This window comes from Ochotona princeps, unplaced genomic scaffold (genome assembly GCF_030435755.1).
Source record: "Ochotona princeps isolate mOchPri1 unplaced genomic scaffold, mOchPri1.hap1 HAP1_SCAFFOLD_355, whole genome shotgun sequence".
NCBI classification, from domain to species: Eukaryota; Metazoa; Chordata; class Mammalia; order Lagomorpha; family Ochotonidae; genus Ochotona; species Ochotona princeps.
Genome location: NW_026697204.1, coordinates 50,451 through 78,204, shown reverse-complemented (window position 1 = coordinate 78,204; position 27,754 = coordinate 50,451). Strand labels below are relative to the sequence as shown.

Below are 27,754 nucleotides of genomic sequence, written 5' to 3'. Positions count from 1 at the left end.
CGGGGCTTTCAAGGTGAGGACTTTAGCTGCTAGGCCATGCCGCCAGGCCCAAAACAATTCTTTTTTAGTTACACAATTTTTGTGATTACAACTTGCCTGAAGATTCCTTCTTGACTTTCCCGATTAGCTTCAAGCAGCTCATTCTTTTTGTAGGGCTCTGGAATCAGGAAAAAAAGAGTAACCATATCCATGAATCACAACTAAGTATTTTTGTTCAAATGCTCAACTAAAGTGAATGAGGTTGCTTGCCATTCTAGATACAGCACACTTTAATATCAATAAAATGTAGACAGTTATAAGCATTATATCTTTTTTACTAATACTTCAGAATAATAATTTTTTTTTATTTTAAATTACTTGGAATTTTGTATTTTAAGTTGATGGGGTAGGACAGAAAAGATGATACAGAAATTCTATAGATGCTTGGAAGGCCTTACATCCCATAATAGAGCCAGTCTGTCTCACCTTGGCTACTCTGCTTCCAATACAACTTCCTGAAAACATATCCTGGGAGGTTGCAGATGATGACCTAAATGGTTGGGATCATGTAAAAGATCAATATGCAGTTCTAGATGTTTTACTTCAGACTGTGAAATTTTAATAGTTGAAGGCATCGTTAGAATAAACCTGCACATGCAGACTATAGAATGCTGTGTCTCATGCATGACACTAGCTGTCCTTTGGGAAGAAACTTTCCCAGCCAACATGTACTGAACTATGTTACCATCCTCCCCACCTTCTTTGCTGACCTACCTGGAACACCCTGGTTTACAGAGTTTTCCCCTATCCGATGCACTGATTCTTGCTCCAACTTGAAGATCACATCAGGCTTTGCAATGTAGAACCCTGTTAATGAGAAATAATGTAGCCTTTGTGAAAGCACTAACTTGGGGACTTCAAGGAGAAAAGCGTGGTTCCAGGACCTGTGTCACAAAAGGGCTAATAGGAATTATTATCAGGCAGGTAGATGTTCAAGTTCTTTACAGCTTCAAATACTAGACCTATCAAGTCCTAAACTTTCAAAACTCTTTAGTTTGTCAACTCTACAGAAGATATTCTGTTTGGGCATGACAGAATTTCACTCACCCAAGAACAGCAGATTGATATAGGTTTCAAGCATCACATCCTTGTGCAGAGTTTTCTGAGCATTGTTCATGTGCTGCCATTCCTCCTGGGTGAAGTCCACAGCCACGTCTTCGAATGACAACAACACCTAGAAAAACACATGTCTCCTCAGTGCTGGATCACTACATAGAAAGACTGATAGTGCATTCTATATATGTTTAAGTTGCAACTTGTATGGATACAGCTGAATTTACAATCTATGCATCATAGTGTGAAATGAAAATGAAAATATCTTACCCTGCATTACTTTCATACTTCCAAATGACAATACAATATCCCTTATTATTCAGTAAGTGATCATTTTCTCTAATGACTCTGATTCTAATTAACTTTTGAAGGCACTGGATATCATATTTGCCAGAAATATATGCAGTCTTCAACTATATAGTCTTCTGGTGCCTGGCATGATAGTGTCGTCACTGAAGTACTCATCTTGAAAGTGGTGAGATCCTATATGGGGACTGGTTCTAATTCTAGCAGCTCCACTTCCCATCCAGCTCTCTGCTTGAGGCCTGGTAAAGCAATTGAGGATGGTCCAAAGCCTTGGGACCCTACACTTGTGTGGGAGACCCGGAAAATACTCCTAGCTCCAGGTTGGCACAACACTTGCCATTGCAGTCACTTGGAGAGTGAACCATCGCACTGAAGATCTTCCTTTCTGTCTATCCTCCTCTCTGTGTGTCTGCCTTTCTAGACCCAGAAGAAGTTCCTGGCTCCTCGCTTTGGATTAGCTCAGCTCCAGCCATTGCAGTCACTTGGGGAGTGAACCACTGGACAGAAGATCTTCCTCTCGATCTTTCCTTCTCTCTGTATATGTATTTGCCTTTCCAATAAAAAGAAATAAATCTTTAAAAGTAATAATAACAAATGAATCTTCAATGTAAAAACAAGAAAAACCCCACAATATATATAGTGTTCAAATTATGCACTAACACCAAACAATGTAACCCATGTGAGAGTGATATTCTGGTCTGTCAGTATTTTGTATATCATTTGTTTAAGCTCTTGAGGACTAGTAAGTAGATTTTTCTTCTTTGTTACTATTATATATCTTCATGTGTTTATATATTTATCTAATGGAGTGTTACACTTGTGAATCTGAAATGAAATCAAAGTATGTTTTTATAAAAAGTAGAACAACAAGGAAAAAAGAAAGGAGGGTGAATGCAAGCAGGAGGGAAGCTAGAAAAAATATACTAAACTAAAATTTGTATTTATATGTATAATTTGTTCACTACATACAAACATGTGCATATGTGTGTTATGTCTGCACACTAGATAGAAACATTACATCATAAAAGATGATGCATCAGAATGACATAATTATGAAGTAAATGTGTATGCCAAAATGCCCAAGAAACATGACACAAAATTTTTACATAAGAAACTGAAAAAAATCACAAAGTTACAAAATTTGCATTTATTTTCCAGTATCTGAAAAACTGCTGAAATATCAATTACAAACATAAATGATAATATTTTTATATCACTCTGTGCACTATGACAAAACATATGCTGAAGTATAAGTCAAAAGTACAATCATTGGGGCCAGTGTGATAATGGCAGGACAGGAAAAGCAGTTCAGAATGGCCCCAAGACTTGGGATCCTGTATCCACATGGGAGACCCAGAAGAAGCTCCTGGCTTCAGATCAGTTCAGCTCTGGCTGTTAAGGCTGCATTGGGAGTGAAGTAGTGTACAGAGGGTCTTTCTCTCTGTATCTTCTTTTATTATCTGCCTTTCCAATAAATAAAAAAATAACAATATTTTAAGACAAATGAAGACTAGAAGATCTAAAAGGCAAAGTGTTTAAATCATTAGGTCGCTTCTCTGATCACATGAAATTAAATTAGAAACTTGTTCTATGATCTCACAGAATTTAGTTGGGAAATAATATTCTAAATACTCTGAGAAAAAAAAGTCAGAAGGGAAATCAGGAAATACATTTGACAAATTGTATCTTAACAATAGCATTATAATTTGGGTTTGTAGTCATCAAACTCACTCCTATTCACATATTATATATAGCACATTCATTGTGGGCTGGTTTGGGGTATTGTTTAGCCAAGATTATTAAGCATAGTGGGACACTGACAAAATTATTAAGCTCAATGGTTGGTAGAGTTACAGGGTAATCTCCATTTAATTTGTCCATCAGTGTCAATATACATTATTGCGTTTTGCAAAATAAGAATATGATTGTCACCTAAAGATTTTAAGACCAAATAAAGAGGAAAAACTAACATGGGCAACAAAAAAGTTATAAATACTGTAAATTAAAACCTTTTGCATATCAAGACTCCCATAAGAAGTGAAAAGGAGAAAAGTTTATGAGAAATAGCTACTTAGCACAAGCAGATTTTCAGGATGATTTATCATTAAGTGATTGAAAATGACAACCATAATGAATGTCACTTTATATCCATTGCAACATCCTTCATAAACAAATGTTCACAAAGAGAAACTGAAATTAGGCATTTCTGATGTAAGTGTAAAATGATGAAACAAATATGAAAAATGGTATTCAAAGACTGCCTATCTTGTTAACATTCTCCCAAACGTTGGAACCAGTATAGGGTATCATGTGGAAGAAGCAGGGAGCATGTAAGTGTTTTCTTGGTCTGAATCTGTTTCCTTTTAAAGCTGTCAATATCTGTGGGATGAGCTATGGCATGGTAGGCTGTTTTCCATATTGGTGCAGCTCATGACCTGGGTGTTCCACTTCCAATTCAGTTTCCTGCTTTTGTCGTTGGACAGCAATGACCAGAGTGGAGTGGATCCAGGAGCTTCTTCTGGGTCTCCCATGTAGATGCAGAGACCTAAGGCCTTAGGCTGTCATACACTGCTTTCCCAGGCCAAATGCAGGGAGCTGATGGGAAGCCAGGTCCCTGGGAAACCGGGTCGCTGGGATACCAACCAGTGCCCATATTGGATTGTGTCTCATACAAGGCAAGTACTTTAGCCATTAAGCTACCATGCTGGGCCTGGGTGTTCCACTTTTAATCCAGTTTCCTGCTTTTGCCTTGGGAAAGCAGCAGAGGATGGGTAAAGTCCTTGAACACCTTTGCTCATGTGGGAGATCCAAAAGTCGTTCCTGCCCTTGGATTGGCTAAGCTTTTGCTATCGTATATGGCAAGTAAACTCACAGATGGAAGATTATCTCTCTTACTGTCTCTCACCTTTTCTGTGCAACTCTGCATTTCAAATAGAAAGCAGAGATAATACAAAGGGGCCAGCAATATGGTTTAGCAGATAAAGACACTGGCATCCCATGTGGGCAATGGTTCATATCCTGCATGCTCTATTTCTGATCCAGCTCTCTGATAACAGGCCTGGAAAAGAAGTGGAGGATGGCTGGAGCATCTGGATTCCTGTAACCAAGTCACAGACATGGACAAAACTCCTGACTCATGGCTTCAGACATGTTTACCTCTGGCCATTGTAGTTATTTGAGAAATGAGCCAACAGATGGCAGACTCTCTCCACCTTTCCTCTTCTCAGTAGCTCTACTTTTCAGGGAAGGGAAGGGAAGGGAAGGGAAGGGAAGGGAAGGGAAGGGAGCGGAAGGGAAGGGAAGGGAATGGAAGGGAAGGGAAAACCACCTGCAATAGGAAAAGGTATCCTGCCATAGCACATTAAGCTACCATCTGCCCCAATTCCAATCCAGCTCTAAGCTAATGTACATTGGAAACAGTAGGAGATGGCTCAAGTATTTGGGTGGAACACTCAGTTGGACCTCCTAGTTCTTCTCTTTGACATGGCCCAGCCCTGACATTGGGACCACTTGGAGATACAATCAGCAGATAGCAGACAGGTCTCTGTCTCTCTCTTCTTTCTGTAATTCAGTCTTTTAAATAAGTAAATAAAAAGGATTTATTTAAATCTTGAACAAAAGAACATGCAGCATATTTCATTCCACTCATTCCTGTTGCAGCTCATGAACATACTATAGCTTCCAAATATTATTAGGCATTTCCAAAAAAGCGAAAATATGAATATTTGGAAACTCCTACTACTCAAAAAGCTTGAGTGTTTATTTTTAGGTTGGTACTCAATGATTTTTGTTGTATCATGTATAAGATCTGCAAAACTCATTTCAAACTTGATATACCACAGTAATTAACAATTTTTGTTTCTTCTTCTTTTTTAAAAAAATTTATTTATTGCCATTGCAAAGAAGACCCTCCATCCGATGACTCACTCCTCAAGTGACCACAATGGCTGGTGATGTGCTGATCTGAAGCCAGGAGCCAGGAACTTCCTCCAGGTCTCCCACATGGGTGCAGGGTCCTAAGGCCTTGTGCCATCCTCAACTGCTTTCCCAGGCCTCAAGCAGGGAGCTGGATGGGAAATGGAGCCACTGGGATTAGAACCAGTGCCCATATGGGATCCTGGCACATCCAAGTCGAGAACTTTAGGCACTAGGCCACAGCACCGGGCCCATCAATTTTAGTTTCAAATTGAATCATGTAAATAATATGTCTGTCTTATGACATTAGAAAATGTGGAGAGAAAGTTTCAATCAACTTTGGCTGCTCCAATGTATTAGTTATGACAATTTTACTTTCTTTCCTCTTGGGTTATCATTTGAGTTTAGGAAACATAAAGCCCCTACAATACAATTTAAATCAAGCTGAGAAGTAAGCATACAACTTACTGAAGGTGTGTTTGAAAGCATGTCTTGGAAGTATGTGGTGGGCTGCAGGGCTACACCTGCAAGAGAAGGTGGGGAGAGGGAGTTAGGAATTGGTCCTGCTTGTTCCTAGTCTCCTTAGCGGCTCCTATTGTGCTAAGTAATGTCAAGACAGGAATCAGACACAATGGCCGGAAACACAAAAACCATCATCTTCCCTGGGCAAGAATAATGCTTTACAGAGGACAGTGCCAGGAAGGCTTCCTTGAAACAGCATCAACAATTTCAATAATTGGCAGTGATTAAACTCAAGTTCTCGTTAGGTTAATGCAAAGATATACTACTTATTTAAAAATAATATTACTCCCAAGCACTTCCTTATTTTTCAACAACCATTGTTCAAATTACAAGATAACACAGAAAAACACCATTGTAAAATGGATACTACAGTAAAATAATTGGGTGGTATTAAGTATTTCCCTATTATTGTTTTAAAGATTTATTTTTACTGGAAAGTCAGATATACAGAGAGGAGGAGAGACAGAGAGGAAGATCTTCCGTCCAATGATTCACTCCCCAAGTGACTGCAACGGCCCGTGTGCGCGGATCCGAAGCAGGGAACCTGGAACCTCTTTCAGGTCTCCTACGCGGGTGCAGTGTCCCAATGCATTGGGCCATCCTCAACTGCTTTCCCAGGCCACAAGCAGGGAGCTGGATGGGAAGCAGGGCTGCCAGGATTAGGAACAGTGCCCATATGGGATCCCGGTGCATTCAAGGTGAGGTCTTTATCTGCTAGGCCACTGCACTGGGCCTTAAAGAAATATCCTGAAACAGTGGGGCCATTTTCTAAATCAACTTAGTTTCCTTAAATGGACCTCAAACGTAAAAAGTGGTTTCCAATTACCTGGGAAACATGAATATCACTCAAAGTGTCATAGTTTCTGATGTGAAGTAATAAGCCTCAAAGTAGGGATTCCATTTAGGTCAGATACAACCCTGCCATGAACCGTAGCCATGCTAGGAGAATAAGCTAATAACATCCTGTTTGGCAGAATGTTTGAACCCACTGGCGAGGTTGCTGAAATGAGTTCCATCTGCCAAGACATTAATGGTGACTAAGTTAATAATTTTCCATCCTGTAAGGTAGTTCCACATTGAGCCCAGCCTGAGATAACCTTGAATATTGGCAATTTGTAATTTTGTCCTTACAAACCGTGATGTTTTGAACTTTGAAGTCAAGGATTCTTTCTTGGGGCCAGAGCAGTGCTCAATGGCTAAGGATGACGCTAAGGATGGAAGCAGTACTGCCAAAACTAGAACCGGCGACCATATGGGATCCTGGCACGTGCAAGACGAGGACATTAACCACTACACTATCTCGCTGGGCCGTTTAGTTTATATTTTAAAAAACTATAAATATTAGGGCCCGGCGGTGTGGCCTAGCGGCTAAAGTCCTCACCTTGAATGTCCCAGGATCCCATATGGGCACCAGTTCTAATCCCGGCAGCTCCACTTCCCATCCAGCTCCCTGCTTGTGGCCTGGGAAAGCAGTTGAGGATGGCCCAATGCCTTAGGACCCTGCACCCGCATGGGAGACCTGGAAGAGGTTCCAGGTTCCCGGCTTTGGATCAGTGCAGCACCAGCCATTGCAGCTCACTTGGGGAGTGAATCATTGGACGGAAGATCTTCTTCTCTGTCTCTCCTCCTCTCTGTATATCTGACTTTGTAATAAATCTTAAAAAAAAAAACTATAAATATTAGCGCAAATGTTAATTGTTATTCTTTCTACATGCAAATGACTACATGCATATGATCATCAAGCATTTTCATAATGGTGTATATATGCATATACAAGTGTTGTATCTAACTGCTATGCACAGAAATGTGTCTCTCTAAATTTCAAATTAGGACAGGAGGATCACCAATGTGACTCTACTTTGAGACAGCACTTTTAGGAAGGTAATACTACTGGGCCCAGTGTGGATGCCTCGTGGCTAAAGTCCTTGTCTTGCATGCACTGGCATCCTATATTCGTGCCGGTTAGTATACTGGCTGCTCTACTTCCCATCCAGCTCCCTCTTTGTAGCCAGGGAAAGCAGTCAAGGACAGCTGAACACCATGGCATCTTGTACCCACATGAGAGCCAGAAGCTGCTCCTGGCTTCAAATTGGCTTAGCTCTGACCACTACAACCACTTGGGGAGTGAACTACTGAGTGGAAGATCTTTTTGTTTGTCTCTCCCTCTCTCAGCAAATGTAACTTTCCAATAAAAATGAATTTCTTTTAAAAGAAGGCAATTACCAGAAAACAATATGATAACCGTGAAGCCATTTCAAATTGCCTTAGGTTCCTTCAGTAAAGGATGCACATGGACACAAGGAACACCACGCGAAGGAACAGGAAAATGGAGGCTGTGAGTTGGCCAGGGAGAGAGACCTCAAGGGAGACCACGCCCAATATCAATCATTAGAACAAGAAGAAATGAATTACTGTGACTTAAGACGTATTCTATAGAATTGTTATGGCAGGGGCCCAGCAGCATGGCCTAGCGGCTAAAGTCCTCACCTTGAACGCCCTGGGATCCCATATGGGCACCAGTTCTAATCCTGGCAGTTCCACTTCCCATCCAGCTCCCTGCTTGTGGCCTGGGAAAGCAGTCGAGGATGGCCTAATGCTTTGGGACCCTGCACCCGCATGTGGGAGACCTGAAAGAGGTTTCAGGCTCCTGGCTTTGGATCGGCACAGCACCAGCCGTTGCAGTCACTTGGGGAGTGAATCATTGGACGGAAGATCTTCCTCTCTGTCTCTCCTCCTCTCTGTATATCTGACTTTGTAATAAAAATAAAATCTTAAAAAAAAATACCTGTCATGGCAACCAAGAAAACACTCTTATTTGTAACTAAACTTCCTACAGCCAATGATAAAGAATCCATCATCATCACAGAAATATGGAAGTCAAAGGTTATGACTCAGATGGCCAATGCTTAACAACAACCACAACATATCAAATTAGCAACCTAAGTACTGAAAGTACTCATCTCCAAGTCTCAGAAAAATACAAAATCTAGGAGTAATAAGAGGAAATTTAAAATAAAGATCAGTGAAGGAATGAATAAAATTTATATTAAGAAATACTGAAAATAAAGCAAAAATTGTTTTTTTAAAAATATATTTATTTTTATTGGACAATCAGATATACATAGAGGAGGAGAGACAGAAAGGAAGATCTTCTGCCCGATGATTTACTCCCCAAGTAACTGCAACAGCCGGAGCTGAGTTGATCCGACGCCAGGAGCCTCTTCCGGGTCTCCCACATGAGTGCAGGGTCCCTGATCTTTGGGTTGTCTTCAACTACTTTCTCAGGCAACAAGCAGGGAGCTGGATGGGAAAGTGGGGCAGCCAGAAGTAGAACTGTTGCCCATATGGGATCCCATCGTGTGGGAGGGGAGGACTTTAGCTGCTAGGCCACCGTGCAAGACCCGGAAACATAGATTTTTTTTAAAGACACAATTAATCAACCTTTAGCTAAATTAACAAAAGAGTAGGCTCAAGTACATAAAATCAAAAAGAAAAAGCACATGCTAACATTGCTATCATAGAAGAACAGTGGACCAGAGCTGCCTGTGATAGAATGGGTTCTGCCACTACTTGTGATGTGACCATCCCATGTGGATGTCACTTCAAGCCCTGGCTGCTTCACTGCTGATCCAGCTCCCTGCTAATGCACGTGGGAATGCAGAGGAGGTCCCAAATGCTTGAGTTTCTGTACTAATGTGGGAGAACTGGAAGACTCCACTGAATCCTGGATTCCAACTGGTCTTGCTTTACCCACCTTGGTCACTTGGAGAGTGATAAAGCAGACGCAAGATCTCTCTTTCTAACTCTCCCTCTTTCTCTGTAACTCTGCCTTGCATAGATAAAATATTTAATAATAAAAAAAAAGAAATGCAATGGATTACTAGGGACTAGTAACAAGAATTATAAACAAACAAGTTCTTAGAAATGATTAATTTCCATATATTTGCTAGCCTACCAAACTGAATCAGAAAGAGATGAAAAATGTTAGCTTGGAACTAACAGGAACTGGGCTTGTGGCTAAATACACCTAGACTAATTGGACTCATCTGTATCCAATATCCTGCTAAATGAGTATGTGGGGAAAGAGTATATAAGGAGAGGTAAAGGAGCAATAAAAAGAGACTTCCAGAGACTTCTACCATCACTGGTCTCCTGTCGGTGCTTCATCCCCAGACCCTCTCTGTGTCCACGTTACTGGCTCTGCTGGCTGGAACAGGGAGAAACCAGTTCCAAACTTATTCTGAGACCAATAACACTTTCATGCCACATCTAGACTGAATCAATGGTTGGGAGATCTTATCCTACACAATGTTTTAAATGGAAAAGCACAACAGATTCAGGCAATAACAATGCATTCTCCATTGCTTCACAATTGGTTTTCTGTATATTAATTTCTTAATGCTTTTTCTGAAATATCTCAAAATCTAGTTTCATATCTCAAAATCTAGTTTAAAAAAATCATAGACCAGGGCCTGGTGAGGTGGCCTAGTGGCTGAAGTCCTCTTTTTGAACATGCTGGAATCCCATAGTAGCACCAGTTCTAATCCCGAATGCCCCACTTCCTGTCCAGCCCCCAGCTTGCAGCCTGGGAAAGTAGTCCAGGACGGTCCAGTGCCTTGGGACCCTGCACCCACATGGGACACCTGGAAGAGCTCCTGGTTCCTAGCTTTGATCAGCTTAGCTCTGGCCACTGAGGTCACTTGGGGAAGTGAATCATCGGGCAGAAGATCTTCCTCTCTGTCTGTATGATCTTCCTCTTCTTCTCTGTATGTCTGACTTTCCAATGGAGATATACATTTCTTACAAAAAAAAAATCATAGACCAGTATACCTGATAAAATAAGTAAAATTCTTATAATACATGTAAAATGAACTCCATATAATAATCTAGGTGTATCTAATCTGAGAATGTAGAAAATCAGACTATTAATGCAAATCAACAAACCAAATATTTCACATAAACAGGATAAAGAATAAATACTATGAAGTCATATGATAGGGAATTTTCAATACAATTCAATGTTTATTTTGTCATAACTTATATATTTAAGTTGGGCAAACCTACAAATATTTATAGATATAACCTCAATATGCCTCAATATCTCAATAAAATAATATCTACAGATGACACACCTATTGCCATGACACAACTAAATGCCAAAAAATCAAAAGCATTTCCTCCAAGATGAAATAAAAGTGCCAACTTTTCACCATGGTGCAAATTAATATTTTCCCAAAGGAAGAAGGCAAGGGAAGGATATAAAAGGCACAGAAATAGGAATGAAGACACTCAACCCTACTTGTTTTTAAAATTTCCCCATTAATTTATTAAGTGAAACCTAATGAATGCTAAGACAATAAAAACAAATAAATCTTTAAAGAGTGTTATTTGCTGCAAAATACATGAAATTGGATATAATACAATGAAATAAAGCTAATGCAGCAATCAATCTAACATGTTATCATATACCTAAAAGTCAAAAACAATGGCTACAAACAGAATGGGGATTATTACTAGTTGAGAAGAGTGTTTCCTGGGGATAGGAAGGAGGTAGCACAGGTAGCAAAAGAAAGTAAGACAGAAGGAACAAGAGCCAGCATTCCATCACAGCCTGTGGCGGCTGTAGTTCACAATGTGATAAACTTATGGAATAAACTGGAATGGAGGGCCTAGTGTGCTGCAGAAACAAAGATACACAGAAAGCCTGGGTATCTGGTTACTCAGTTTGTGCTGCATATATTGAAGTAATGCACTGCTACCATAGACTACCACTAAAGTGCACGCTGATCAAAATTCACTAGAATTTTAAAAAATCAGAGTCATCCCTTCACACTAACAATGAACATTTAAAAGAAATTAAACAGCCTCCACCTACAGTGTTTTTTATATTCTTCATTGTATTTTTCTTTTTAAAAATATTATTTTCATTGGGAGATCAGACTTACAGAGAGAAGAGAAAGAGAGAGGGAGAGAGAGAGAAAAAGATCTTCTATCCCTGGGCCTGGCATAGCAGCTTAACCACCTAACTCCAGTAAGGATGGCACACATACATAATACCACCAACACTTGCTGGCGAGGTTGCGGGGAAAAGGGAACGCTTCTCCACTGCTGCTTCTCCACTTGTACAGCCTCTATGGGAATCAGTTTGGTGAATACTCAAACAACTGAAAATCAACATACCATATGATCCAGCAATAGCACTCCTAGGGATATATCCAAAACATCTCCTACACAAGAAACCAACATGCATGCCTATGTTCATAGGAGCACAATCTACAATCGCAAAAACATGGAAGCAACCAAAATGCCCATCAATAGAAGACTGGATGAGAAAGCTATGGTTCAATCTACTCTATGGAATACTACTCAGCTATTAAAAAAAATGAAATGCAGTTCTTTGTGGTCAAATGGGCCCGACTGGAATCCATCATGCTAAGAGAAATGAACCAATCCCAAAAGGTTAAATACTACATGTTTGCCTTAATTTGAGATGAAAAGATGACAACCTGGAAGATAGTACCTGTATATTGTAATATTATTGCAATCTCTAACAACCTGTATCCAATGCAATAAGATAATGCGATACAATCTATAAACCAACAATTAATGTCAGAATACTTAAGATCTACATCAAAAAACTGTAAAAGCTACTCTACCCTCAATACGCTATGTTAACCTGTAATGGGGGGGGGGGGGAGTGCAGGGAAATCTTTCAGGACCATAAAAAGAGCGAGAAAAAAGTACAATATAGCCTATCAAGATCAAATCTGGTAATTCATAGACAACAGACTCAAAGTGGCACTAAACAACAGTAAAACTACTATACCAATGCATGAGGGGGGAATCGGGTGCGATCCTGACAACCTCTTAAGAGGAGGTCATGTGCGTGGAGCAGGGGGGCACTCCAGAGTGGAGCAGGTGGTAAGGAGGAAGCTTGGATCCCTACCAAGAAGTCTTCTAGACCTTCACCACAAACTATTAATATGAGCAACAAGGACTATATCCCAACTGCCAAGGAGGCCACAGGGAATTGGATGCCCTCGGAGGCCGAGTACTCTGAGGTCACCCACCCACAACCGGAGCTTCCACTGGGGATGGAAGAAGTCCAAACACTACCGTGCAGAAACCAACGTCATCGGAAAGACAACCAGAAGCCCTGAGCGGTCCGCAGAAACAGAAGAACAATAAATGTCCTTCGGGACCAGGGAGGAGAGCTTTCTCTGGTCCGAGCCTGGCTCCACCTCTGGACCCCCACCCTCCCTTGCAATGACCGTCGGGATTGCTTCGAAAACCCCTCACACCAAGCAATCAATCATACAAACTAAAAAAACCTAAAATAAATAGACAAACAACAGAAAGTAGAGCTTTAAATTTGACAGGAAAGAGCTGGCGTGGATTGGCTCATGTCTCACTGGGTGGGACACAAAGATTAGTCACTCCTCACCATGGTGTTGGGGATTTCCCTGCACAACCCCCCACCCCAAAACAAAATGTTCTGCACCTTAAATGTCAACAAATATCTTGTTAGAGTTACAAGCCAGTCTAGATTATCCTAAAATCTGCCAAGATCAGCAAAATTATACTTCAACACAACAAATGGTTAAATACTAAAATGAAATCGACACGAGACAGCTGAATGGTGCCTTATAGCCATTTTAAGGTGTATAGCAGGCGGTCCTGTATATAAACTAAAATTGAAATGTCAATGAGCTAATCATAGGTTGTCGTTAGGACTTGCTTCTCTTTTTTTTTTTTTTTTTTAACATACTGGTTACTCAAAACCATGTCAATTCCATAATGTTGCAAATTGCTGTTGATGTTATATTAGGACTCTTAATTGACTGGGATGATATTCTGCCAGCTCTAACTTCGGACCAGAAATGGTCTCCCCAAGAAACTGTTCAACCCATCTGGACAACAAGTAGCTGGCCTCTATGCTTGGTATATGTTTGCAAGGAAAAAATCTTGTTTGGATTTGAGCTGTAATACTGCATCAAGGTGGAGGAATCCACCAGGGGGGAGGGGAGTTGGGAGGGGATGGGGGAATCCCAGAACCTATGAAACTGTCACATAATGCAAAATAATTAATAAAAAAATAAAATTAGTTTATTGATATGCAAGACAGAACTATAGAGAATGGGGGAGAGTCAGAAAGAGAGGTCTTCCTTCTGCTTTATCACTCTCCAATAACCGCAATGGTTAAAGCAGGTCCAGGTTGAAGCTTCTTCCTAGTTCAACCATATCAGTACAGGGAATCAAGCACTTGAGACATCCTTTGTATTCCCACATGCACAAGAAGGAAGATGGATCAGAAATAAAGCAGCTGGGCCTGTCACGATAACCTAATGGGTAAGTCCTTGCTTTGCAAATGCTGGGATTCCATATGGGTGCCAGTTCTAAATCTGGCATTCCCACTTCCCATTTAGCCCCCTGCTTGTGACATGCGAAAACAGTGGTGGATGGCCCAAAGCCTTTGGACCCTGCACTGGTGTGGGAGATCCAGAACTATGTACCTATGAGGTACATAGGCTCTAGGCCTCTGGCTTTAAATCTGCTCAACTCCAGCCATTGTGGCCATTTGGGGAGTGAATCAGCAGATTGAAGATCATCTTCTCTGTCTCTCCTCTTTTTAATTTTTCTTTATATCTGACCTTAAAAAAGTAAATTTTATTAAAAAAGAGAGAGAAAAAAATAAAGCAGCCATGACGTAAGGTGGTGTATGCATGGGATGTTCATATCACAAGCAATGGCTGCACCCACTTTGTCCAGACAGCCCTGATCCGCTGTACTTCTGTGATATCAAATTTTATATGTTCCTCTTTTTTTGGTGTTAGGTACTTGAGCCTACTTTTTGATTAATCTACTGAAAGGTTTATTGATTCTTTATCTCCAGTATTGCAGAATACTATTTTTATTCATTTCTACACTAATCTGTACTTTGAATTTCCTTTTTCTACTCCTAGACTTCGCTTCTTATTTTTCATAGACTTAGAAATCAGTACTTAGGATGGTTTTTTGACATTGTGTTGTTGTTGTTTAGTGTTGGCCATCTAAAGTCATAACCTTTGATTTCCTTGATCATGGTCAGTTATTTTTCATTGGCAATAGGCAGCATAGTTGAAAATAACAGTGTGCTTTGGCTGCCATAAAAATATACTGCAAAATATGTTTCTTGAATCACAGTAATTCATTTCTTATGGTTCTTTTTTTACATTTTATATTCATGATGTTTACACGGTTGAGGAGGGACCATGCATGCACATGTGGATACTGATTAAGCTAGGAAAGATGGAGAATTACGGGGAAGTGGACGAGACCATTGCTTCCAAATGTTCTTCTTGTGTCTGTGGGATGGTGGAGTGTAGGAGAGAAGCCACTCCCAGAATACCAATCACAATAGAACCATGGGATATGGAATGGTCATCTGATTTTCCAGGGTCCCTGCTATGGAGGATGCTCTGAGGGTTCTGTTCAAGTGGTTTCCATAAGAAATTGTTCTAAGATCCATTTGTTGATATTCCAACTAGAGTTTCTATTCAGGCAGATCTTCACGGTTAATACTTGCTTGGGGTAGTTTTCAATTTTTTCTGTCCTCCTTCACCTGCAGGCTCCAATAGACTGCCATATCCCCTCTGTGCATCTGAGCATCTCCGCCATAGATCCTTTGCATGTTTTGCACAGCAGACTGCTCTGTGCTGCATCCTAGACCAGTATGTCTTGTTCCCAATCCCAGTATTCATGTGTGTCAGAGGGTTCTATGGTCATGTGCAGCTCAGCTCTTTACAACTCTCAGCTGTTGGGACAACCTGCAGAAATTGCAGTTCCACAGGCTGAGCCCTCATATTCCCCACACGATCTGCCCCCAGACCTGGTTCTTAAGCATGCATGTTGGTACCATGGCCCAGCCTCACATTATCTGCCCCTTCTATGAAACTCATTGGCAGTAGTGTAATCTTTCCCTGCCAGACAGGCCCCCAGCCCTACCTTAAGTGTGCACTGGTGGGTGCTGGTAGTCCATGTTAACCATCCTGCTCAGTTCTCCCATGTGGGTAGATGCACTCATCGAACCCAGAAATTTCCTCAGTGCTAGTTTCCAAGCCATTAAGTGTTACCCTCCTCATTTACCTGCAACTAAAGTGGCTTTTGTCAGTAGAAGTGTTCCAGAAGTCATTCCTCACCTGCAAAATACTCATTCAGTGATCCTGACTCCCACATATTCCCTTACCCCTTTTCCTGAGCAATCCACAATTCCTGTTCCTGGGAATCAAGCAGCCCAGCCTAGCTGGTTGAATGCAGCTTCAGACATCTTGGCCTGGGCTGAGAGTGTAAGTGTGATGTTGGAACCAGTGTCAGCTCTTGGCTGGTGGCAGGAGGAGCACAGACCAGCCCTGGCTGCTTAAAGGCAGCTTGAGCCATTCTTGCCTGGGCTAGGTGCCATAATGGATCCTGAACCACACTGGCCAACTTTTGCTGGGGGGGTGGGGGCACAACACAGTCTGGTTGCTTAAAGGCAGCTTGAGCCATCCTGGCCTTGGAATGTTCACTAAAGAACGGAACTCTCGTCCCACTGGCTGCATTTGGCTGGTTGGAGGGACAGAATAGGGCCTGGCTACTTGAAGGCAGTTTGAGCCATCCTTGCCTGGATTGTTTTAATGAAGGACATTGCAATGGATAGAAAGTGGTATATCATTGTGGTTGCCATTTTCATTCACTTAATATTCAATCATGCTGAAAATTGCTATTCTAATTAATTAACCTTTTGATTATCTTCTTTGTAGAAATATATTTATTTCTTTATCCATATTGGTATTTGTTTTTATTGCTTTTGAGTCTTGGGATTTTCCTGAGAACATGCCCGAGACCACCAAAAGGATGAGGTGTCAGTGTTCTTGGGCTGCAAGAGCCATCGGGGATAGTCTGAGGGAGCATGTCCACTTATTCTAAAGTGAGCACAGCTAATGCGCACTAGGAAAAGAGAGCAGAAGGGCAGTCCCTGATGGCCCTCTCACACAACAATGACACTGTAATTGACTAGAAGGCATGTCTTTCCCTTTAGACCTTCCAGTCATATCATGGGTCAAGCACTGCACACACAGCTCTAAATCATTTGTCAGGTCATAGGCAGTAGGCTGTTAGTCATGCCCACCAAGTTGCATTTGAGTTGACAATCATATTGTAATATGTGATTATTTAATTTGCAACTGATACACAAATTAAATGAAGATTGTCTTGTAAGTCTACCTTGTGTTGACCTTAATAACTTTTTCAATGTACCAACTATGTTTAATGTTGGTGTAACAATTCTTAAATCCAGCTGACACTGAATGTGCTATAATGTGTGAAGAGGAGTGAAATCTTGATGACCGCAAATGATCCTATAATACCATTGTTAAGGTACAGTTTGTTAAATGTGTTTTCTAACTTATTTTGATTGGAAAGTCAGATTTACAGAGAGAAGGAGAGACAGATCTTCCATCCACTGGTATAATTCCAAAATGGCTGCAATGGCTGGAGCTGCCAGAGCTGAACTGATCTGAAGTCAAGAACTTCTTCCAGGATTCCCACTCAGGGGCAGGGTCCCAAGGCTTTGGGCCTCCGTCTACTGCTTTCTGAGGCCACAAGCAGGGAGCTAGATGGGAAATGAACAACCAGGATATGAACCATTTGCATAGGAAGGAGAAATAGAAAATTTGGAAACAATGATCACATTAACTTTTCTCTAACCCTTGGACATTCCCACGATGATCATCTATGTATACATCATCCACAATAAACATAGAAAATTTATATATATATACATTTATATATATGTACATTTATATATAAACACATATATATATATATATATATATATATATATATATATATATATATATATATATACCAATGCAGATATAGAGAAAGAAGAGGATACAAAGATTCTTCATCTGCTCTCACTCCCAAAGAGTTGTAATGGAAAGAGCAGGGCTGATCAGAAGCCTGGAGTTTCTTCTGGACTCAACACCGAGGTTTTGGGTCCCAAGTCTTTTGACTGTCCTTCACTACATTCCCACAGCACAAGAAGGGTGCTGGATGAGAAGTGTATTAACAGGACACACACTGGCACCTATATGGCATCCCGTTGCATGCAAGGTGAGGGCTTTCACCTCTAGGCTCTTGTGTCAGGCCCCTTTTCCAATTTCTGTATCTCCGGTTAGAACAGGAAAGCAAAAAAATTCCAAATCTAAATGGAAGTCATGCTTCATTCGTAAATATTAAGCTTTTTGTTTGTTTTTTTTTTTGTTCTAGAGAGATTATACTTGTAGTGTAAGCTTTTTGCATTGTTAGAATTTCTATGTCACTTTTTGTTAAAAGGTTTTGTTTAGTTTTTATTGCAAAGTTGGATATACAGAGAGGAGGAGAGACAGTGAGGAAAATCTTCGTCTGATGATTCACTCCCCAAGTCACAACAGCTGGTGCTGCCTGATCCAAAGCCAGGAGCCAGGAACTTCCTCCAGGTCTCCAAAGCGGGTGCAGGTTCCCAAAGCTTTGGGTCATCCCTCCTGCTTTCCCAGGCCGCAAGCAAGGAGCCGGACAGAAAGTGGAACTGCCAGGATTAAAACTGGCCCCATATGGGATTCCCGTAAGTTCAAGGCATGGTGGCTAGGCCACCGTGCTGGGCCCTTTATATCACTCTTAATAATTTGCCAAATATCATGACATAGGAAGTCCCATGTGTTGTTCAAATTGGCAACTTTTATTTTTCAAGTTCCATGTGACCTTAACAACATAAACATCCTCTGTTTGGTAAAGAAATAATCAAAGAACCTCAGTATCTAGTTCTCAAAATAGCCAATTGGGAAATGTAAATCAAAATCACAAAAAAATATCTCAACCCTGTCAGAATGGCTATTATTATCTGGAAGAAAGGGTAATAAATACTGGTGAGGAAGTAAAAAATGGCAACTTTTTTACAATGTTGATTGAGTTATAAATTAAGTCATCACGTGAAAAATAGTATAAAAATTTTAAAAGATTAGAAATAAGATTGCTGGGTCCAGTGTGGTGGCCTCACAGCCTAAGTCTTCACCTTGAGTGCACACCTGGATCCCATATGGGTGCCGGTTCTAATCCCAGAAGTGCTGCTTGCCGTCCAGCTCCCTGCTTGTGGCCTGGGAAACAGTTAAGGATGGCCCAAAGCCTTAGGATCCTGCATCTGTAATGGAGACCTGGAAGAGCTCCTGGCTGCTGGCTTCAAATTGGCATGGCAGCAGCTGTTGAGGTTACTTGGGCAGTCAATTTTCGGATGGATGACTTTCCTTTTTGTCGCTTTTTGTCTCTGTATGACTTTGCAATAATAAATATTTATCAAAAGATTAAATAAAATATGAAAGATTACATTTAAATAAGATTGCTGTAAGTTTTAGCAATCTCACTTATAGTTGTATTTCCTGAAAGTTATGAAAGAGATAGCATCTGGTTTTACAGCAGCACTATTCATAATAAACAAGATGTGGAATGAATTGAGGTGTGCATCATTAGATAATTGAGTAAGGAAAACACCTGTGAAAATAAAATTCTGTGTTTTATATCAAAATGAGTGTATCTAGAGGGCAAGATGTTAAGTGAAATATCCTAAATACAGATGTACAAATAGGTTATTCTGTTATGTAGAATACCTTAAGGAATCACAAGCAACAACAAAAGGGGGAAGAAACAATGGTATATGTCAGTATTGGTGCAATCTTTGTCAAATAGTGAATGATGATATCATACTATAATTAATGATCTATGTTTGTAAATTATATGATTTAAACATATCTTTTCATTTCATTATATTTATACTGCTTACCTATTTAATTGGTCATTTTACTTTCCTTTTAATCATTTCCTGAAAAATTAAGATCTTGAATACAATATGAATTTAAAACATGTTATTTCCCATGTTTAAGAGAGCAACAGGGGAAAAAGGAAGATTTGAAAGAAGTATCATACTGTTAAAATTATGTATATCAGCTACATTAGCTTTATTTTTATGTTAAAATTACTAAATAAATAACTGGAACAAAAGAAAAACCCAGATAACTGGGTAATCTGGGCGAAAGGGCTTCTAATTTTTTTTTTAAAAAAAGAACTAGGTTTGTTACAGCATGACATTTATCTTACATGTATATTTTTCTCTTCAACTGGCAGGCTTTGACTGGCTGATACCAACTAATTATCAGAAGAAGATAGTTTTGTATGAGACTATCATTTGTGTGTCTCCTAAGTAGTAACATTTGTATGTTACTATGTAGAAATTAGAATTTCAGTTTAATGATGTTATTCCATAAAAAGTAAAGCAAAAACAAAGTTGAAAGAATTTTAATATGGGCATACTGAAAAGTGGAAAAAACAGGAATATATGTATACACATACAGATTGTTTTATATATATACACTGGAATTACCATAATTTTTAAACTTTTGAGTATGTGCACATATAATATGTATTATTGATATGATCATATATTATACATATTTGATAACAGTGTAAGCTGTAGAAAATATTTCCTCATGCAAGTAGAGTTTTAAAATATTTAAGTGTTCCATTATTTCACTTTGAAATAAGAAAATTTAATTTTATTATTGCTTTAAAATATTTTTAAGTATCACAGCACTTTTGAGAAAATAATTAGTAAGCTACCAAAAATTTTTCTCATTATCTTGTGCAATATTAAGCATTTGTCTTATCTAATCTAGCATGTTATTTAGCTTATGTGTATCTAAATATTGCACAATGAGGGCCTGGCATGATACCCTTGCGGTTAATGTGCGTCCCTTTCATGCACCAAGATCCCATATGGGTGTCAGTTTCAGTTCCTGCAGCCCTGCTTTCCATCCCACTCCCTGCTTGTGGCCTGAGAAAGCAGTCGAGGATGGCCCAAAGCCTTTGGACCCTGCACCCACATTGGAGACCAAGAAGAACCTCCTGGTTCCTGGCTTACGATTGGCTCAGCTCCAGCCATTGTGGTGACTTGGGGAGTGAATCATCAGATGGAAGATCTTCCTTTCTGTATCTCCTCCTCTCCGTATGTCTGGCTTTCCAATAAAAAACGGAAAAAAAAAAAAGATTGCACAATGAACTCATCTGACACAGAATAATAAGGGTATTGTAGCTTCGGAATTCGAAAACATATTACAGGACAAGATGTTTTGTTTTTACCCTATGTTGCCATATAGATTGTAAATTAAGCTACATTCGTAGAAGATTGAAATTAAACATACACAGAAGAATTAAACTCAGCTTAGTGTTACAGGTTCTGAGTTAATATTTTGACTCAGAGCCAATATGATTATTTATGCTAATTTATTTGAAAAGCAGAGTGGCAATAATGGACAGAGTGATATCTTCCACTTAAAGAGATAGTCTAGAAATGCCTTCAACAGTTCATCAGAATCGTTAGAGAAAACAACCTTTAAAAGAATAAGGAATATTCTGTTGTAGTATTGGAATTGCAAAAGTAGTACAGCACAAGGTATTTTCATTTAACAGTTACTCTATGATGGTATATAAATTGTAGGTTAAACTGCATTCATAGAAGTTGTAAGTTAAATACACAGAGAATGCACTGTCAGTGTTTCAATTTAATAATCCAGAACTGAGGAGACATGTGCTGTTACAGGTGTCTGTGTCCTTTGAAGATGTGGCTGTGGACTTTACCCAGGAAGAACGGCAGACAATGGACAAGACTCAGAGGAACCTGTACAGGGAGGTGATGCTTGAGACCTATAACAATCTGCTGTTCTTGGGTGAGTGAAGTTGTCATGCCTAAGGAAAACACTTCTGTATAGTTTGCTACTGAAAGAAGAGATTATAAAGTGTAGTAGTTGGTGAGACTAGTGGTAATTTCAGAAAATCTGCATCATTCTCCATTAACAGGGTACTCCATGACAAAGCCTGATGTGATCCTCAAGTTGGAGCAAGAATCAGCCTGTCACCATAAATGTAGAAGTATATATGTGTCTTTTCTTGATCCCAAATACTTGAATCACACCTGCCACCTCCAAAGATACATTATTAGGAAGTTGTGTTTGTAGTAGTGTAGCCAGGAAAAGACAAACTAGTGCTGAGATGCGATGTAAGATACCCAAGACTTATTTTGAAGTTTATGCTATATTTTCTGTCATATCCTGTTTAACTTAAATACACAATCTCCAATAGTTGAAATTTTTATTTTAAAAAAGGGTATTATGTTAAGGCATTAATAGATGCTCATAAATGTCCACATTTTGCTAACATGAAAATGTGCTGTATCTAGAATGGCAACAAATCTCATTGGCTTCACTTGAGAACTTAAAAAGAAATATTTAGATGTTATTCATACATATGGTTACTTTTTCCTCATTTCAGATCCCCATGGAAAGAATGAGCTGCTTGGAGCTAATCAGAAAGGTGAACAAATAATCTTCAGGCCAGTTGTAATTACAAAAATTATATAATAACCGACAAGAGTGCTGCATTGCTACAAAGATGCTTAACATTAACTCTGGCCATAATTGAAGCACAATATGAAAGGGAAATTGTACAAAAATGAGACTTGAGAAATAGGATTTCATTATTTCTCCTTTTTTTCCCCATTTGCTGAGAGAAGTTTTATTTGCAAAGTGACCAGGTAAATGTAGAAAGCAGAGAGAATCAAATATCATTTCTTGGGGGAGAGCCAGGAGATGGTGTGCCTCTTGAATGGAGACAGCAAAATTTTTCAGAAGTGTCTCAGATTTTTAAGTGTGCCCTGAGCATTCCTTGTCTGGACAAGAACCTGTGGGTAAGATACTTCCCATTGGTTTTCTCTCAATCAGCAAGGAAATCGCTGCTACTACACAGCTTCAAACACCTGCCATTCTACGGCTGTTCAGCTGTCAGAGGTAGGAGGCCACATGAGTGACAAAATTGAAGAAAATGACTTTTTCTCAATTTATCTATGAAGTGTAGAGGAGGTCATCCAAAGGCCCACATACGTCATTTCTAAATATCAAACCCGAGGGCATGGCATGTTAGGATAGTGGCTGGCCCTCACCTTGCATGCTTTGGGATCATATATGGACACTGGTCTGTGCCCTGGCAGCCCCATGTAACATCCAGCTTTCTGCCTGTGGCCTGGGAAAGCTTTTGAGGACAAGCCACACCCTTGTAATGCTACACCAGTGTGGGAGACCCAGAAGAAGCTCCGGGCTCCTGGCTTTGAATCAGTTCAGCTGTGACAGTTTTGGATTTTTGGGAAGTAAATCAGTACATGGTACATCTTTTTATCTGTCTCTCATCCTCTATCTATAACTGAATTCCTGATAAATATAAAACCATCTTAAAATTTTAAAATTAAATCCAAAGTGAATATTTGGTGGTGCCAGAAATCTCATTATTCCTGCAATGAGGATAAATCAACCTGAAGCATGAAAAAGGAGCCAAGAACTTTGGTCCCATGTCAAGTGGTTGGGATTCAGGATACACTTAAGGAGTTTCAAGTCATGCAGAAAACAGGCCTCTTCCAGGGACTGTCAATCCTCCAACAGGAGTTTTCCAACTACAAGCACCCATAGCATTACTTCCAAAATGGAAATCGATGTGATAGGAAAAGTGAAAATAGGTAGTTGGTCACTATAGCCTGTTTTTTTTTTTATAATGTGTTTATTGATTTATAAGACACAGTAACATTTAGGGAGACACAGACGATGCCAGCTTTTGTATCCACTGATTCAGTTCCCCAAATGCCTGTAATAGCCAGGGCTGGACCAGGCCAAAGCCAAGAGCCCAGGATGGATAGCAGGAACCCAAGCACTTAGGCCCACTAGCTTCCCAGGCACACTAGCAGGAAAATGAACAGAAAGTGGAGAAGGCCAGATTCCAATCAGCGCTTTGGTGAAGGATGTGGGCATCCAAAGTGGCAGCTTGACCCACTATGCCACAACACTGACCTCAACTTGTACACTGTAAATGCATGTAGTGTATTATGTGCTGGTTACATCTTTTTAAAAATTATTTATTATTTAATTTCATTAATTACATTGTATTATGTGACACAGTTACATAGATACTTGGGTTCTGCCCACCCCTCCCCAAACCCTCCCACCATGGTGGATTCCTCCACCTTGTTGCATAACCACAGTTCAAGTTCAGTTGAGATTCCCCCATTGCAAGCATATACCAAACATAGAGTCCAGCATCTTATTGTCCAGTCAAGTTCAATGGCTTCTTAGGTATACCCTCTCTGGTCTGAAGACAGAGCCAGCAGAGTATCATCCCAGTCAATTGAAAGCTCCAACATACCATCAGCAAAAATTTACATCATTATGGAATTAATTGACATAGTAATGAGTAACCAATATGTTAAAAGTAAATGTGAGTTCCCAGCCACCTTCTGTGACCACCTCACCTACACTTCAATTTTAGTTTATACACAACATATAACATTCAAAACATAACATGTTATACATAACATCATATCATCTTAAATTAAGGCAAACATGTGGTATTTAACCTTTTGTGATTGGCTCATTTCCCTTAGCATTATGGTTTCCAGTTTGGCCCATTTGGCCACAAAGAACTGCATTTTGGTTTTTTTAATAGCTGAGTAGTATTCCATGGAGTAGATGAACCATAGCTTTCTTATCCAATCCTCTGTTGATGGGCATTTTGGCTGCTTCCATGTTTTTGCAATTACTGATTGTGCTGCTATGAGCATAGGAGTGCATGTTGGTTTCTCATAAAACAAGTGTTCTGGATATATTCCTAGGAGTGCTATTGCTGGATCATACGGTATGTTGAATTTGAGTTGTTTGAACATTCTCCATACTGATTTCCATAGAGGCTGTACCAGCCTGCAGCCCCATCAGCAGTGGAGTAGGGATCCCTTTTCCCTGCAACCTCGCCAACAAGTGTTGTTGCTGCTTTTATTCCTGTGGGCCAGTCTTACTGGTGTTAGGTGGTACCTCATTGATGTTTTAATTTGGATTTCCCTTATTGCCAGGGAACTTGAGCATTTTTTCATATGTTTATTTGCCATTTGGGTTTGTTCCTTTGTGAAGTGTTTGCCCATTTCCCGTGCCCATTTCTTGAGTGGCTTGTTTGTTTTGACATTTTGGTTGTTTTGTAGCTCTTTGTATATTCTGGAGGTTAGCCCTCTATCACCTATGTCGTGTGCGAAGATCTTCTCCCATTCTGTGGGTTGCCTTTTTACTTTGTTGATTGTTTCTCTAGCTGTACAGAAGCTTCTTAGTTTGATGAGGTCCCAATTGTTTATTTTGGTCTTGATTTCTACTGCATTTGGAGTCTTTTTTAGGAAGTGAGGGCCTACTCCTAAGTGTTGCAGTGTGTTTCCAACATTTTCTTCCCAAAGTTTGAAGGTTTCTGGATGTAGATTTAGGTCTTTTATCCATTTAGATCTGATCTTAGTGTATGGTGAGAGATGTGGATCTATTTTTTTTTTTTGTTTCTGCAGGCTATTAACCAGTTGTCCCAACAGCATTTATTGAACAGACCTTCCCATTTGCTTGGATTGTCGTTTGTCTTTTTGTCAAAGATTATTTGGCTGTATCTGTGTGGGTTTCCTTCTGGTGTTTCTATTCTGCTCCATTGATCTTCCTCTCTATCTTTGTGCCAGTACCACGCTGTTTTGATAACCACTGCCCTATAGTATGTCCAGAGGTCTGGAACTGTGATTTCCCCCTGCTAACTTCCTGTTCTTCAGGATGGTTCTAGCTATCCGTGGTTTTTTTGTGATTCCAGATGAACCTTTGGATTATTGTTTCCAGTTCTGTGAAGAATGTTTTGGGCAATTTGATTGGGATTGCGTTGAATGTATATATTGCTTTTGGGAGTATAGACATTTTAATGATATTGATTTTACCTATCCAGGAGTATGGGATGTTACTCCATCTTTTGAGGTCTTCTTCAATTTCTTTTTTAAGTAGTTTGTAGTTTTCTTCAAATAAGTCTCCTACATTTTTGGTTAGGTTAATTCCCAGATATTTCATACTTTTCTCTGTTATTTTGAATGGTATTTTGCTGGTTAGATCTTTTTCCATCTTGGGGCTGTTCGCATACACTATGGCTGTTGATTTTTGTTCATTAATTTTGTACCCTGCCACTCTACCAAACTCTCGTACAAGTTCTAGCAGTCTCTGTATTGAGTCTCTTGGCTCTTCTACATAAAGAATCATATCATCTGCATATAGTGAGAGTTTGACTTCTTCGTTTCCCATTTGGATTCCTCTGATTTCTTTTTCTTGTCTTATGGCCTCAGCGAGTACCTCTAGGACTATGTTGAATAGTAGTGGAGAAAGTGGACATCCCTGTCTTGTTCCAGATTTCAGTGGGAAGGGTTCCAGCTTTTCTCCATTCAGTATGATGCTGGCGTTGGCTTTTTCATATATGGCTTAATTCCTAAACTGTTGTGCTTGCTATTTCCGCCTCCCCCCACCTCCTAAAAGCAAAATCAGTCTGGAGGTTTACCTGGAGATAGGTGGTAGTTGGTGGTTGAGTGGGTGGGTGAGCATTTTCATGTTTCTTCGGAGGCATAGCCTGCCAAGGATCATTTCCACTCTTTCAGTATGAACATTGTGTAGTCTTCTCTTTTTTAAGTCCAGCCACACAGCTCTGTTATAAGAGCCAAGTCTTTTTCAAGTCCCATATTGTGCACCAAATGAAACATTACCAGGAAAGATTAGTGGTTGTTTACTGAGCTTAGTATAGAAACAAAAAATGGAAACCAGTTGTAGATGAAATTTTTACTTGTTAAGTGACCAGTGAAACTGGGAAGAGGGAAAGGGGAAAGCAACTCCCAGGAGGGGATCAGAGATTTGATTCCTTATGAAAGAAGACATGAAATGACACCATAGTTTATTTTAACTCCCTTTTCCACACAGGAAGCCTGATGAAATGTCATTTGAAAAAAAGGATGGTTCTAATATCCCTGAGAACAACCTCAAGAGTGGAGAAAATCTCAATCAGCTTGACAAGATCCACATTTGTCAGCAGTCCTTTGAACACAATGGGAAAGAGAAAACTTTCAGTGGCAAGAAGATAGTCCTTACGTGTGAGCAAGTTTATACCAAAGATCCATGTATAAGGAACCTGTCAGTGTGGGAGAAGCAATTCCTGTTGGCTAATATACATCTTACCTTACCACCAACCTGAGAACTGACACAGGAGAACATTTGTATGTGTCCAGTGAATGTAAAGAAAACATGAACCAGAAATCAAAACTCATTAGAGATCAGATCCTTCAAAGTGCAGAGAATCCATATGAATACAATGGGCACGGAAAGGCCTTTCACCAGCAGTTATCTCACATTAGGCATCAGAGTAACCACGAGGAAAAAAACCTTATGAATGTAAGGATTGTGGAAAAGCCTTTACTCATACATATAGCCTAATCGTACATCAGAGAATCCACACTGGGGAAAAACCTTATGAATGCAGTGAATGTGGAAAAGCTTTTTCTCGCTATGCAAACTGTAGAGCACATCAGAGTATCCACACAGGGTAAAAAATCTCATGAATGTAGTGAGTATGGAAAAGCTTTTATTCTGAAGTCAACCTTAATGATACATCAGAGGGTCCACACAAGGGAGAAACCTTATGAATATAGTGTGTCCTAAAGCCTTTACTCAACAGTCAAGTCTCATTCGACATCAGAGAATCCAAACAGGGGAAAAACCTTATGAATGCAGTGAGTGCAGAAAGCATTTACCAATCAGGTTTCCTTCAGCATCATAAAATCCACACCAGGGAAAAGCCTTATCAATGTAGTGAGTGTGGAAAAGCTTTTCCTCATTATGGAAGCCTAATGATACACCAGAGAGTGCATACAGGGGAGAAACTGTACAGATGTAGTTTGTGCAAAAAAGCCTTTACTTATGAGTCACTTTTCAGTCAACATCAGAGAATACTTACAGCATAA

General features: G+C 39.8%; 1 protein-coding gene and 1 pseudogene across 1 annotated transcript; one reads left to right on the top strand and one right to left on the bottom strand.

Moving 5' to 3' along the window:
• Positions 1–68: 68 nt before the first annotated feature.
• On the bottom strand, positions 69–8,627 carry LOC101530265 (KRAB domain-containing protein 4-like). Its single transcript, XM_058659518.1, has 5 exons — positions 8,621–8,627; positions 5,782–5,837; positions 1,087–1,213; positions 754–846; positions 69–157 (listed from the first exon to the last, which is right to left on the bottom strand). Exons 1-5 carry the CDS (start codon positions 8,625–8,627, stop codon positions 69–71), a joined length of 372 nt encoding a protein of 123 aa, XP_058515501.1.
• On the top strand, positions 8,626–27,754 carry LOC131478899 (zinc finger protein 3-like; annotated as a pseudogene).

What these genes read in the sequence shown, in the direction of transcription:
- LOC101530265 (XM_058659518.1), bottom strand. An exon ending in TGCTTTCAAACACACCTTCA is followed by an intron (nt 1,214 to 5,781) that starts GTAAGTTGTATG and finishes GTGTTTTTCTAG; the next exon opens with GTGTTGTTGTCATTCGAAGA. An exon ending in TATCAATCTGCTGTTCTTGG is followed by an intron (nt 847 to 1,086) that starts GTGAGTGAAATT and finishes TCTCATTAACAG; the next exon opens with GGTTCTACATTGCAAAGCCT.